This window comes from Stegostoma tigrinum, chromosome 16 (genome assembly GCF_030684315.1).
Source record: "Stegostoma tigrinum isolate sSteTig4 chromosome 16, sSteTig4.hap1, whole genome shotgun sequence".
Classification (NCBI taxonomy): Eukaryota; Metazoa; Chordata; class Chondrichthyes; order Orectolobiformes; family Stegostomatidae; genus Stegostoma; species Stegostoma tigrinum.
In genome coordinates this window covers 24326295-24339068 of record NC_081369.1, presented here as the reverse complement: position 1 = coordinate 24339068, position 12774 = coordinate 24326295, and the positions used below count along the sequence as shown (strand labels likewise).

Genomic DNA, 12774 nt, shown 5'->3' with positions numbered 1-12774 from the left:
TTACACCTTCTTTCACTATTGGGATGTCTGAAGAGGCTGCTCATCTCTCAAATGTGTGTGAATTCACCACGTCCAATAGCAAAAATGACACAAGTGTAGGCAACTTTAGGGTTCACTTGAGAATGTATTTACAAAAGTGCAAAATCATTTACAACTGTCTCAACCACGTCACCTTGTGCCCTCAGTATATTTTTGTTTCCTCCCCCTCTCAAAACATCTGAGGAGAGTGCTGATGTCTGCAGCTGGGATGGGGAAAACTTGTTCTACATTTGGCTCAGCTGGCCTGGAAAACCTGGGCTATAGTCCATGGAGGCTTAGATGTGCTGAGAATGTCTTGCCAAGAATTAGGCTTACGATCTTTGGCTTAGACTTCTATGGGCTTTGGCAGTACAGACTGTAGGGAAATGTCAATGTCAGATACCTCTGGAGCGTCTTGAAAAGAAACCTCTCAGGACATTTGCTTGGCTGTTCATCCCTATGGGTGTCACCTCACACCATTCTGCAGCAACTGCAGTCAGGACAAGGTCCTTTTTCCCCCTCTCTTATCATTGATGCTGAGCACCTATGACTAGAGCAATGGAGTGCAGGCCCATGTTTATGTACAGCAAACACTGAGCGTGCTGAACCTTGTTTTCCATGGTGGTTGCCAGTCTCTCCCTGGAGAAAGATAAATGCCTGCGTGCTGGAGCTATGAAAATATTGTTGAATTCCTCAAAGCTTTGATCCAGTTTACTGACTGCGTCTGTGTATTTGACAAAGTCATTATTGGCTGAGATTACAGGATTGCTTTGTGCTTGGGGCTGAGCTGTTATCTGTCTCCAGTAGTTCTATGAGCGCCAGAGACTTGGGCATTTCTTTCTCAGCCAGCTGTGAAGATATAGCAGGGATGTACCCATCAGATTGCACTCCTGAGTCTAATTTTGATCATGTACCAGTATGGTGAATGTCTCTGCACTTATGGAAGGTAAAGTAAAAATCTTGTCAGTACATCCTCTTAGTTTGAGTGGCTTCCTCACCAAAAGGGTAGAAATGAAGGTCTTCCTGGCACAAATTATTGGGTGCTGCTAGTGCCTGCAAAGTACAGTCGACATAATTAATTGATTCAGGTGAATAAGTTATTAGGCAGATTAAGAATGAGGCAGCACTGGTATTAATGGGAAAACAACCAGCACAGAACAAGACTTCTTAGTTTGGTTGACCATTAAGGTATCCTTGTTCACACGAGTAGGTCTGCTCTTCTCTGACCAAACTGAGTGCTTCCTCCTCAAAAGGAGGTAGAAACCAAATGTTCATCTGCTCCTCACTCATCTTGATCTGCTTGACCCCATTGTGGGTCATGTTTTCCTGCAATAAGATAAAAGGAGGGTTGAGTGAGATGTAAGTGGATGGAAGTGTGGTTGGTGATTTAAGAGCTGGAGAGAGGGTGAGCTGTGCCCTTTAGGCGAGTAGCACAAAAGGTCGAAAGGCATCATGGTTTCGGAGGATGAGGTGGTTGAGAATCATTGCAAGAACACAGTATATGCAATAGTGAGAGACTGTAATCTGCGGGCCATGGTGAAATAAGAATATAATGGCAAAATTAAACTTAGTAGTGGCCTTGTGAATATGCGGTACTGGAAAGATGATGTTGATACTTAACCTTATAGCTCACAGATAATCACTGACCTTCTTCTACCGGTGTTGCTAAATGTTCAGAGAATGACATCTGTAAAACAAAGAGTCTGGCTAGCCAAAGAAGGATTATCTCAACACTCATTCAGTGAAGCAAAGGCCACTGAACTGAATTTCCAGTTTCTCTACATTTACAAGTAATTTATTTCCCAACTTTTTGTCTGTATGCAAGGGGAGGTTTATGATCAAGGCTTTAGTTAGCAGTGTTATATATCAATAGTTTATGTCTGTTTACCTATGCCTATAGTCTAATTACTAATTCTTGGTTAGCATAGAAATCTAGTCCCTGCTTCCTATCAAGCTTAGTCTGAAAGTCTAAATTGGGATACTGTGCATACTTTAAAAAAAAATTTTCACATTTGGTATGACTCTAGAAATAGCAGGAGCCAATTTACAGCATGCGATGAGTGGTATAGTGGACAATGAAGAAGGTTATCTAAGATCACAAAGAAATCTTGATCAATTGGGCTGAAGAGTGGCAGATAGACTTAATTTGGATAAATGTGAGGTATTGCATTTTGGTAAAACAAACAAGGACAGGGCTTATACAATTAAAAGTAGGGCCTTGGGCAGTAGAGCAGAGAAACCTTGGTGTTCAGGTACATAATTATTTGAAGTGTGCACCACATACAGATAGGGTGGTTAAGAAGGGGTATGGCATGCTTGCTTTCATTGCTCAGACCTTTGTGTAAAGGAGTTGAGATGTTATATTGAGATTGTATAAGACATTGGTGAGGTCACCCTGTTATAGGAAGGATATTATTAAGCTGGAGAGTGTTCAGAAGATTGACCAGTTTGTTGCCAGGAATGGAGGATTTGAGTTATAAGGAGAGGCTGGACAGGCTGGGACTTTTTTCAGTGGAGATAAGGATTTTGAGGGATGACTTTTTTTTATATACAGCATGGTTCCTGTGTCAAATGAACTTCCAGAAGAAGTGGTGGATGTGGGTACAGTTACAATGTTTAATAGACATTTGGGTAAGTACGTGAATAAGAAATGTTTGGAGGGATACGGGCCAACCGCAGGCAGGTGGGACTAATTTAGTTTGATATTATGGTCAGCATAGACTGCTTGGACTCAAAGGTCTGTTTTCATGCTGCATGACTTTATCATTTTATGAGTTGTAACACATATAAGAAAAGGTTGAGCAGGCTGGGTCAGTGCTATTTGGAGTTGAGGTAAATGACAGATGCTCCTACTGAAGCAGTTAAGATCTGAGTGGCCTTGTCAGGCACATGCTAAGAAAATCCCTCGCTTCAGGGGAATTTTGAACTAGGAGGCACAATTTAAGAATAAAGAGTCTTCTATTGAAGACAGAAGGCAAAGGATTTCTTTCTCCTGGAGGGTCTTTAGTCTAAGGATTCTCTTCTATGAAAAGCAGGGAAGGTTGGATATATTCAAATACTGAGTTCAACAGATTTTTGAACAAGAGAATCAAGGGTTAGGCTGGGGAAGGGGGGTACCTGTTAGAAGGAAGGAAGGAACAAGGAGTTATGGCACTATCAGCTGTGATCTCATTGAATGGCACAGTAGACCCAAGGGATGACATCCTTGTTCACCTCCTCCTCAGACTCAAACCTCAATGATTCAGCAGTGCAGTACGTAGCATACTACCATAAATCCTGATATCAGCTCAGATAAGTATGTAAAGAAATTGGAACATTCCTGGGAACGGAACTTTTTCTTCAAGATGCAGATGATATGCTCTATACTGTTCCTTGTGGCAGCATGACTCTTCTGTATGCCTGCTGTGAACATGGACATGGGTTCTGCACCAGAATCATGATCTATATGATGAGCAGATAATCACTAGTGTTCAAAAGCTAGCCTTTGATTTGCTGTGGTGAATGAAATACAGATGGAATAAAGAACTGGCACAGATCTAAGGAATCATTATTACTGGCAGGATGCCATACATTGTGGACGATGCAGTCCTTGTGTTCACACACTAACTTTGAAATGAAGATGTAAAATTCCTTTTGGTTCAAGAAGTTTACAGAATTTACATAAGGCACTGCCAATGTGGATACAGTCATTGTCATTGTGCATAATAAGGTAGCCAATTGATACAAACTGTCATGATGGGCCTGCTCATCTCTGGTAATAGAAAATGAAATGGTGGTCTTTCTGTGTAAAGAGTACCTCAATGACCTTCCTTGACCAGCAATGTGCTGCAGATTATGAGATACGACTTACACATTCAGCAGCAACCTGAAGGAGGCCAGAAACACAAAGGTTGGAGCCATAATCACCTTGTAGCATTGGCATTACAGTTGCAGTTGTAGATGTAGCAATTGACAGATTTTAGTCCTGTCTAAGAAGAATTAGATATTGGGCTAGTATCTTAGGGAGGTGTTGGGTGTCTTAGATACTGAAAAGTTTATAAGTGTGAGGTTATCCGTCCTGGTAGGAATAACAGGAAAACAGGCTATGTTTTAAATGGTAAAAAATTGCAGCACACTGCTGAGCAGAGGGACTTGGGTGTCCTTGTGCATGAATCGCTGAAGGTGGGATTGCAGGTGCAGCAGGTAATTAAAAAGGCAAATGGAATTTTGTCTGCCATTGCTCAAGAGATGGAGTTTAAAAACAGGGAGGTTATGCTGCAGCTGTATAGGGTCCTGGAGAGGTCAATCCTGGAGTACTGTGTGCAGTTTTGGTCTCCTTACTTGAGAAGAGATATACTGGCACTGGTGTGGGTGCAGAGGAGATTCACTTGGTTGATTCCAGAGTTAAGAGTGTTGGATTATGAGGAGTGACTGAGTAAACTGGGATTATACTCATTGGAATTCATTAGAATGAGGGGGGATCTTATAGAAACATAAGATTATGAAGGGAATAGATAAAGTGGAGGCAGGGAGGTTGTTTCCGCTAGCAGGTGAAACTAGGACTAGAGGGCATCACCTCAAAATAAAGGGAAGCAGATGTAGGACTGAGATCAGGAGGAACTTCTTCACCCAAACGGTTGTGAATCTGTGGAATTCCCTGCCCAATGAAGCGGTTGAAGCTACCTCACAATGTTTTTAAGGCAAGGCTAGATGCATTCTTGAATAGTAAAGGAATTAAGGGCTATGGTGAGTGGGTGGGTAAGTGGAGCTGAGTCTCAATAAGATCAGCCATGATCTTATTAAATGGTGGGGCAGGCTCGAGGGGCCAGAGGGCCCACTCCTGCTTCTAGTTCTTATGTTCTGTACTGGTTAGAGATCAGGTAAGACACACCTGCTGCCTCTTCCAGGAACACTACCACATTGTGTACCACTCAGCAGGCCAGCCACCAGGATCAAGAAGCCAAGCAAAAGCTGGTAGCTCTACTGAACAGTGGCACCACTGAATAGATGGTGCCTGCTACTGAAACAGTAACCCCCCTCGAGGCGTTGGATTGTTGCTAGATCACAAGCAAGAGGTGAAAGATGGCGTGGTAGGGGAAGATGGTCAGCAGCAAGGAAGAAGTGGCTTTTAGCAGGCCTCCCACCTTCCTAATGCCAGGCCCCTCAGTTAGATACTGAAGCCTTTGAGAGTCACATGGGAACCTGAAAACAATATTGTATGTATCTTGTTCCCTGTACAGTGGGCACTCATCTCCCCTGCTAACTCCTGGGTTAAAACCAGTGACAGTGGGATAAGGCCCTTATGGCATTAATTGCCGAAACTGCATTCTGTTACCAACCAATCAGCATGCTTATACCATGCAATATAAATTGTTGCTCCCTTTGAGGTTTGCATCTGTCCTGATGAGTGCATGACAAAAAGCATCAATGGAGTCTCATATTACTGCAACACTTAAGCCCAGAACTACTAAGTGACCATTAGGCAAACTGTTCTTAATTCTTCCAGAAATAAAATACTGTCAATGCTGGAAACCTGAACTAGAAAGATGAAAGTGCCCAAAGACCTGCAGCAGACAGTTCAACATCAAAACATCTGGAGTGGTAGGCCTAACATACGATGAACGGCTGAGGATCCTGGGATTGTATTCATTAGAGTTTAGAAGGTTGAGCGGAGATCTAATAGAAATTTACAAGATGGCTTTGAAAGGGTAGATGCTAGGAAGTTGTTTCCGTTCGGCGGAGAGACTAGGACCCGTGAGCACAGCCTTAGAATTAGAGGGGGTCAATTTACAATGGAAATGAGCAGATATTTCTTCAGCCAGAGAATGGTGGGCCTGTGGAATTCATTGCCACGGAGCGCAGTGGAGGCCAGGACGTTAAATGTTTTCAAGGCAGAGATTGATAAATTCTTGATCTTGCAAGGAATTAAGGGCTATGGGAAGAGTGTGAGTAAGTGGAATTGAAATGTCCTTCAGTCATGATTAAACGGAGGAGTGGACTCGATGGGCTGAATGCCCTTACTTCCACTCCCATGTCTTATGGTTGAAAAAGAAGTGTAACTTAGCCTACCAGATCAATGATTTCTCATTTGTTTGATGAAAAGTTATTCACCTGAACTGTTAATCCTCCACTTCCTTCATCAATTGAACAGCTGGTTCTTCATATTATTCCAATGATATTGCATTGAAATTATGAAAATGACCATATCAAAACATCATACAGCGCAGAAATAGTTCATTTGGATAATGGTTTCTGTGATTACTAGATATCAAGATACGGCCATCAGATACAACGGAAGAAATCTGCTGTACTGAACAGGACCACGGCTCTCTTCTTACGTCATTCTCTCAATCTTAAACGGTTTTAGACAAAGTTCAAGCATAACTTCCTAAATAGAGTTAATTAAAACCACAGACCATAAAAAAAACTTAAGCATCTCCTAACTGAGTCTGTTTTATATACATGTGAAACCCATGTCCACAGACTGTCCAAAGACAAGGTAAAGTACAACATAAAATCAACAAAACACCTCTTAAATGAAAAAAATGGGGTGCAATCTCCTTCACTGAATCTTCACATGGTCCTTGGATACTGAAGGACCACAGAATAGCAGTTAGCCTGGGAGTCCTATATATTTGAATACAATTAACCAAATTGCTCACAATACCTGCTCGCCTTGGTGCCTTTAACTCCTCGATATTTAACATTCCATTAATATCATTAGATACATCTTTGTGAAATACCACAACGCTGCTACAATTGTGTAGGTAGAAATTTTTGAATCTGTTCATGGGTTATGACAGGATTTTGGAAAACACTATTCTAAAAGACTCAGTTGCTGGGAAGTTGCAACATGTTTGGCATTATAAATATGCTGTTGACCCCAGTGCCAGGGCTTATAGTACTGGCTGTGATCAGTATTCTGATTTGTAAGATTTCAGTTGCTTCTGAATACCGAGAAAAGATTTCTTGGCTGATTTTATTTATATGAACTTAGATCCAAATGAAGAAAACTACAAGATGGAAACAAGTTCTTTGGGGGCAAGAAATTGGACCTTGTGTTCCTCTTCTCAAATGCAAAACCTGTGGAATTACATAGGTCTGTGATCACTGAGACAATAATCAGGCATTCCAGAAAGCTAACCAAAAAGATATTGGTCCCTTGAACATGTTAACGAGGATCTCCATGCAGAGTAAGAACCCCAGTCACTAGAAATGAAGCAGGGTCTGCTCAAATTCTTGTTGCAGCTTTTTCAAAAGTCCTTAAAAGAACATTTGGAGCTGGCAAGGAAAAGGAAAATTTCTTCTGTTTAATATTATCTTCATTTGGAAACAGTAGAAGACCATAAGACGTAGAAGCAGAAGTAGGTCAATCATTTTAAGAACATAATACCCTTTGAGGTTAAAATGTTTAAGAAGCTATTTGGTTTCTCAACCATAGTAACTTCTCACCGTTAGGGAAGACTGTGGCTTGATGACAGAAAGCACCATTTAAGACTACAAGACCACTGGACATAGGAGCAGAAGTAGGCTATTCAGTCTATCCAGTACATTCCACTTTCAATGAAATCACAGCTAATTAATTATCTTCAATTCTTTTTCCACCCAAAGCCCTTGGTTCTTATGCTATTTAAAAATCATCTGTTGATCTCAGCCTTGAAAATACTTAATGACCCATCCTCTACAGCCCTATGCAATAAAGAATCCCACACATTCCCCACTTTGAGAGGAAAATATCCTCTGTCTTAAATGGATGACTCTTTATTTGGGAGATTATACCATCTGGTTCTAGACTCTTTGACAAGGGGAAACTGCTTTTCCACATCCAGCCTGTCAAGCCCCATAAGAATCTTATATGTGATCAATAAGGTTTCTTTGTTCTTCTGAACTCCAAAGAGTACAAGCCTAACCTACTCAACCTTTCCTCATAATTCCTCCAAACTCAGGATCAGCCTAGTGAACCTTTGCTAGACTACCTCTTTCTTTCTTTAGGGACTAAAATCCCAGCTGAAGCTTGAATAATACCTTGCATAATTATAGGAAAACCTCCCTATTTTTATACTTAATTCCCTTTGAAATAAAGTCTATAGTCAAGAAGCAACATTATTAATGCTGGCTCCTGAGCTTTCCTTATGTGCTCCTGTCAGTCAACATTATCCAAAAACTCCTAATCCAGGTCTTTTCATCCATTTCTTTCATAGGATCTTCTATACATAATTTGCTGTCAGAATGCAACCACTCAAATTAGTTAGGAGTCAAACAACTATGGATGCCTTTAGGTATCTGCAGTTCACCAGAACTTTGCTGACAAAGCCCAGGTTCTGAACAGGAGTGTTCTGGGGCAGTATTCTATCTCAAGCTTCAAAACGGGTCTGAACCAACTTGTAGTCTTTTTCCTTCCCTGAGGATATACTCTTGTTGGTACAAACAATTCATGAAGATTCTCCACTGTACAGCTAATAAAAAAAACAGAAACAAAGCCTCCTGTCTTGAAATCAGAAGATGTATGCCAATGGCCAGAAGTGACACCTTGAGCTTTGGGACATGTAGGACTAACTGGATTATAAACTTTATACATGTTTCTATAAGTAAGGTTTTGTAAAGCTTTTTATGCATACTTCTTTTCTGGTTATCACCTGAAGATTGAAAAAAAAAATTCTGACAAGGCGCTGTCTTCTCTTGTTCTTGCAATTATTATGCAGGACAATGAACACAGTCCACGATTATCATCCATCAGGCCAAGGTTGTTAACAGTGGTCAGATGAGGAAGGAGCTGGTTCACATTTAAATACAAAAAGGAAGTTACCCAGATGGTTTAACTCTGTTTATTGGCTAAATATGGACTCAAAAAATATATAGGGCTCCACCAAGTTAGAATAAGGTTTCTTTTTCACATACCTGATTAATTAGTTCAGGCTCTGTTGTGACAATTTTTGCCTCATTTCTCTTGCTTGTAACATCTGCCATATGAACGTCAGAACGTTTTGTTCCTTTAGTTAGCTTCAAATTAATAGAACACAAATGAGCTAGATACACAACCAACAATGACATGCAGTTAGTTACTGATTTTTAAACAATTATGTTAAATCACATTTGAAGTCAACAAGATGCAGTAAGGTATGAAAGTAAGGCAGTGGAGTTCTAACAAATAACGCAATGCAAAAGCAAGAAATTTGGAGCAGAAGAAAAGCGTGCTGCAAATGTACAGCAAGTCCATCAAAAGACAAGTTAGCACTTTAGATAGTAAATGTGAAAAGCACTTTAGGCAGTAAACGGAAAAATCCTTTAAGCCACCTCATCACCTAGCATTGCAACTCATTCATCCTAGCATACAACCAAATTCCAACTTCCCAGTGTCTTTGATTTAATTCACTTACCTTATCAGTTATTTCAAGGGCACACTATCCTTTGAGGGAAAAAAACGTTTAAAATCTCATACTCGTTTTCAGCATGACAATGTCACACCTTGGACTGACCATGGGCTGACTGCAGAATGTGCTCACTCACAAGAGGGTTCCTCTGACCTTTGGTGCTTTCCAGTGTCCTACCAATCATTATGTATTCCCTTGCCTTGTTTGTTCTGCTCAAGTGCAACACTTTACACTTATCCAGATTACACTTATCCTCCTGTAATCTAAGGCTATCCTCCTCACCTGTCAATTTTCATATCAATATGAACTTACTGATAACATTCCTACATTCAAATCTAAATCATTTACATAACCACAAACATCAAGGGCTCCAATACTGATCGCTGCAGAACCCCACTGGACACAGGCTTCAAATCACAAAAATGCTCCTCTGCTGTTTCTTATCACTCAGCCAATACTGTACCCAATTTGCCAAATTTCTTTGGATCCTATGAGCTGTTACCTTTGTAATCAGTCTCCTCTGTGGGATCTTATCAAAAGCTTTGTTGAAGTTCAAGTAGACTACATCATCTGATCACCTCTTCAAAAAATTCAGTCAAGTTGATCAGACATGACTTTCTTTTAACAAAATCATGCTGATGATTCTTGATTAATCCCTACCTCTCCATGTGCAGGTTAATTCTGTCCCTCAGAATAGCTTCCAATAGTTTCCCACCACCAAGGTTTGACTGACTGACCTGTAATTTCCTGGTGTATCTCTTGCTCCCTTCTTGAATAATTGTAACACATTGGTTGTTTGCTAGTCCTTGGGCACCTCTTCAGTAGCCAGGGAGGAATTGAAAATTATTGCTAATGCCCCTTGCTACACTGAACAGCTTGGGATACATTTCATCTGGTGCAGATTTATCCACTTTTAAGCCTGCCATATCATTCAGAACCTCCTGTCTATGCTAACTTCTTTAAGTATATCACAGTCCTTCTCCCTGATTTTTAAACACACATCATCCCTCTTACTAGTGAACACTGACACAAAGTATTCATTTAGAAACCTATGTTCTCTGGCTCAATGCACAAATTACCACTTACAATTAATCTGTATGTCTGCCCAATTTTATTGAGTTTTTCAAGGCATTCAACATAGTTTACTTAAGCTTCACCAAGGCTTTTGATAAGGATTTTTTTAAAAGAAAACGGGCCCTACTGTTTCCCAAGTTCACTTTTACTTTTAAGCCTGGATTTACTTGTGAATAACTTATTTGAAAAAACTTGGGATTTTCCTTTATTTTACTGCCATTATTCTTTCGTGCTCCATTTCCGCTTTCCTGATTTCCAAAATTCCCCTGCTTGCACATGCTGTATTCCTCTAGGGCATCGGCTGTTTCAAGCCCTTGGTACTTTTTTTTGCTCTGTCCAATACTGTATATCCCTTTGTGTCCAGGATTTGCGGGATTTGTTGATTTCACCCTTTGTCTTTATTGGAACTGTACTCTCCCTATTTCTTTCTGGAATGCATCCCGCTGCATTGACACAGATTTACTTAAAAATATTTGTTCCCAGTCTCCCTGGCGAAATCATACCTGATCTTCTTAAAATCAACATTTCCCCAGTTTAGAAGTTGTCTTGCAAATACATCCTTGTCCTTTTCTACAACAACCTTGAATCTAACTGAGCTATGATTGCTGTCTATAAAATGCTGTCACACATACTTCAATTATGTCCCCCATCTCATAATCTAAAATTATGTTGAGGACCACTCCCTCTCTTGTAGGACCTTGTACATACTGTCTTCAAAAGCTCTCCTGGATGCATTTTCAGAATTCCGCTCCCTTTAAACCACGCACACCACGACAACCCCAGTTCATCTGGAGGAAGGTGAAATCCCCAATATTACTACATTATTACATTTACACTTCTCCGAGATTTGCCTACATATCTGCGCTTCATTTTCTCTTGGATGTTAGCTGGTCTATAGTACACTCCGAGCAATTTAGTTTCTCCTTTTTGCTTTTTAAGTTCTACCTGTATGGCTTCATTTGAGGAGCCTTCTAAGATCCCAGCTTATTGCTGTAATAGATACCCTGATTGAAACTGACACATTCTTTTCACTTTTACCTCATTCCTTGTCTCACCTCGACTTGATATTCTGGAATACTGAGCTGCCATTTCTGCCCCTCTCTCAGCCATGCCTTAGTGATAGCAATGACATCATACCTGCATGTTTTAATTAGCTTCACCAAATTGGTATCGTATTTTAATGTAATCCTGGTGCTGCTCCCGATGTGCTTTGCTGCCTATTTCAACAGATCAGGTTTTATTCCCTGCCTTGATGGTAATGGCAGAGTACAATATATGCCAGGTCATGAGATTACAGATTGATTGTGATTGAATACAATTCTGGCGCTACTGATTTCCCCCAGTGCATCCGATACACTTTTAGAGGTGCTGGGTCTGTAGAGTCTATTCCAGTTACACAATGGAGCGAGTATTCAGTGTGATGACAGGACATAGTCTTTACAAAGACTTTCAAGTGGCCATTCCTACTAACACTGCCATGGATAGATGTATCTGTAATTTTCAAACACAAGGTCTGTTAGGTTTTTGCCTCTTCTTTGTTTCCTCACAACCTACTACAGGCTCAAGGAAACTGCTGAGTCTTTGTTTCAGTCAAGTTGATCTGTACTAGTGCTACTCAGACATGCTTGGTGAGGGATACTGTAATCTTGCAGGGAGAAAATTATTTTGTAAATTCTTCCAAGCAATATTGGAACACTTGTATATTGACTGAGGGAGGATGGTACATTGGAATCTACAGGAGATTTCTTTGTCTATTTCTACTGTGATACTATGGAGGTTCTTGAGGTCTGAAATGAATAATAGTTGACTCTCAGGGCTATTCCCCTTTAATTATCACTATCAATATTACTGATTTGCTACCTCTGTGGGATTGTCCTGCCAGTGGGACAAAATATACGTTATGGATGATGATGGAGAAGTCTGGGACATTGGCTGTAAGGATTTGTTCAGTTTGACTTTGCCAGGCTGCTGCTTGAAACAAGTAGAAATCATGAAGTTGAAATACAAACAGATAATGCTGGAAATATCCAACATATCCATTCATCATTTGAAAGGTCAAAAAAGCAGATTCGTATTTTGAGTCTAAAACTTTCTTCAGTACCCTAAAGCAAAAGGTAAGCCAGATTTTTTCGTGGAAATGAAGGCAGCAGGATGAGATATGGACCTCATGCAATGGCAAGGAAAACCTTGAAGACAGAGTGAAATACTTTAAAGAACAGGAACATGTGTCAAGCCCATATATGTTCCTGCCACTATTTTCACAGCTACAGTCATTCTGGCATGTCAGTGTCCTGCTGTGGAAGGATAAAACAATTTATTACAATATTTAAAT

At 40.4% G+C, this 12774-nt stretch overlaps 1 protein-coding gene across 7 annotated transcripts in view; it reads right to left on the bottom strand.

The window, feature by feature from the left end:
• rpgrip1l (RPGRIP1 like) overlaps positions 1-12774 on the bottom strand; it is a 193813-nt gene that overhangs the window by 54344 nt on the left and 126695 nt on the right. For 5 of the 7 annotated variants that reach the window (XR_007249114.2, XM_048546731.2, XM_048546727.2 and 2 more), the window contains one exon: positions 8896-8997. The exons of 1 other annotated variant lie outside the window; for it this stretch is intronic. Coding sequence is in view for 5 of the 6 variants with exons in the window: in XM_048546731.2 (XP_048402688.1) it covers positions 8896-8997 (102 nt within the window). In the remaining variant the exon portion in view is untranslated. Of the gene's footprint in view, positions 1-1413; positions 1706-8895; positions 8998-12774 lie in introns of those variants that run through there. One more of the 7 variants, XM_048546732.2, reaches the window with a different exon arrangement.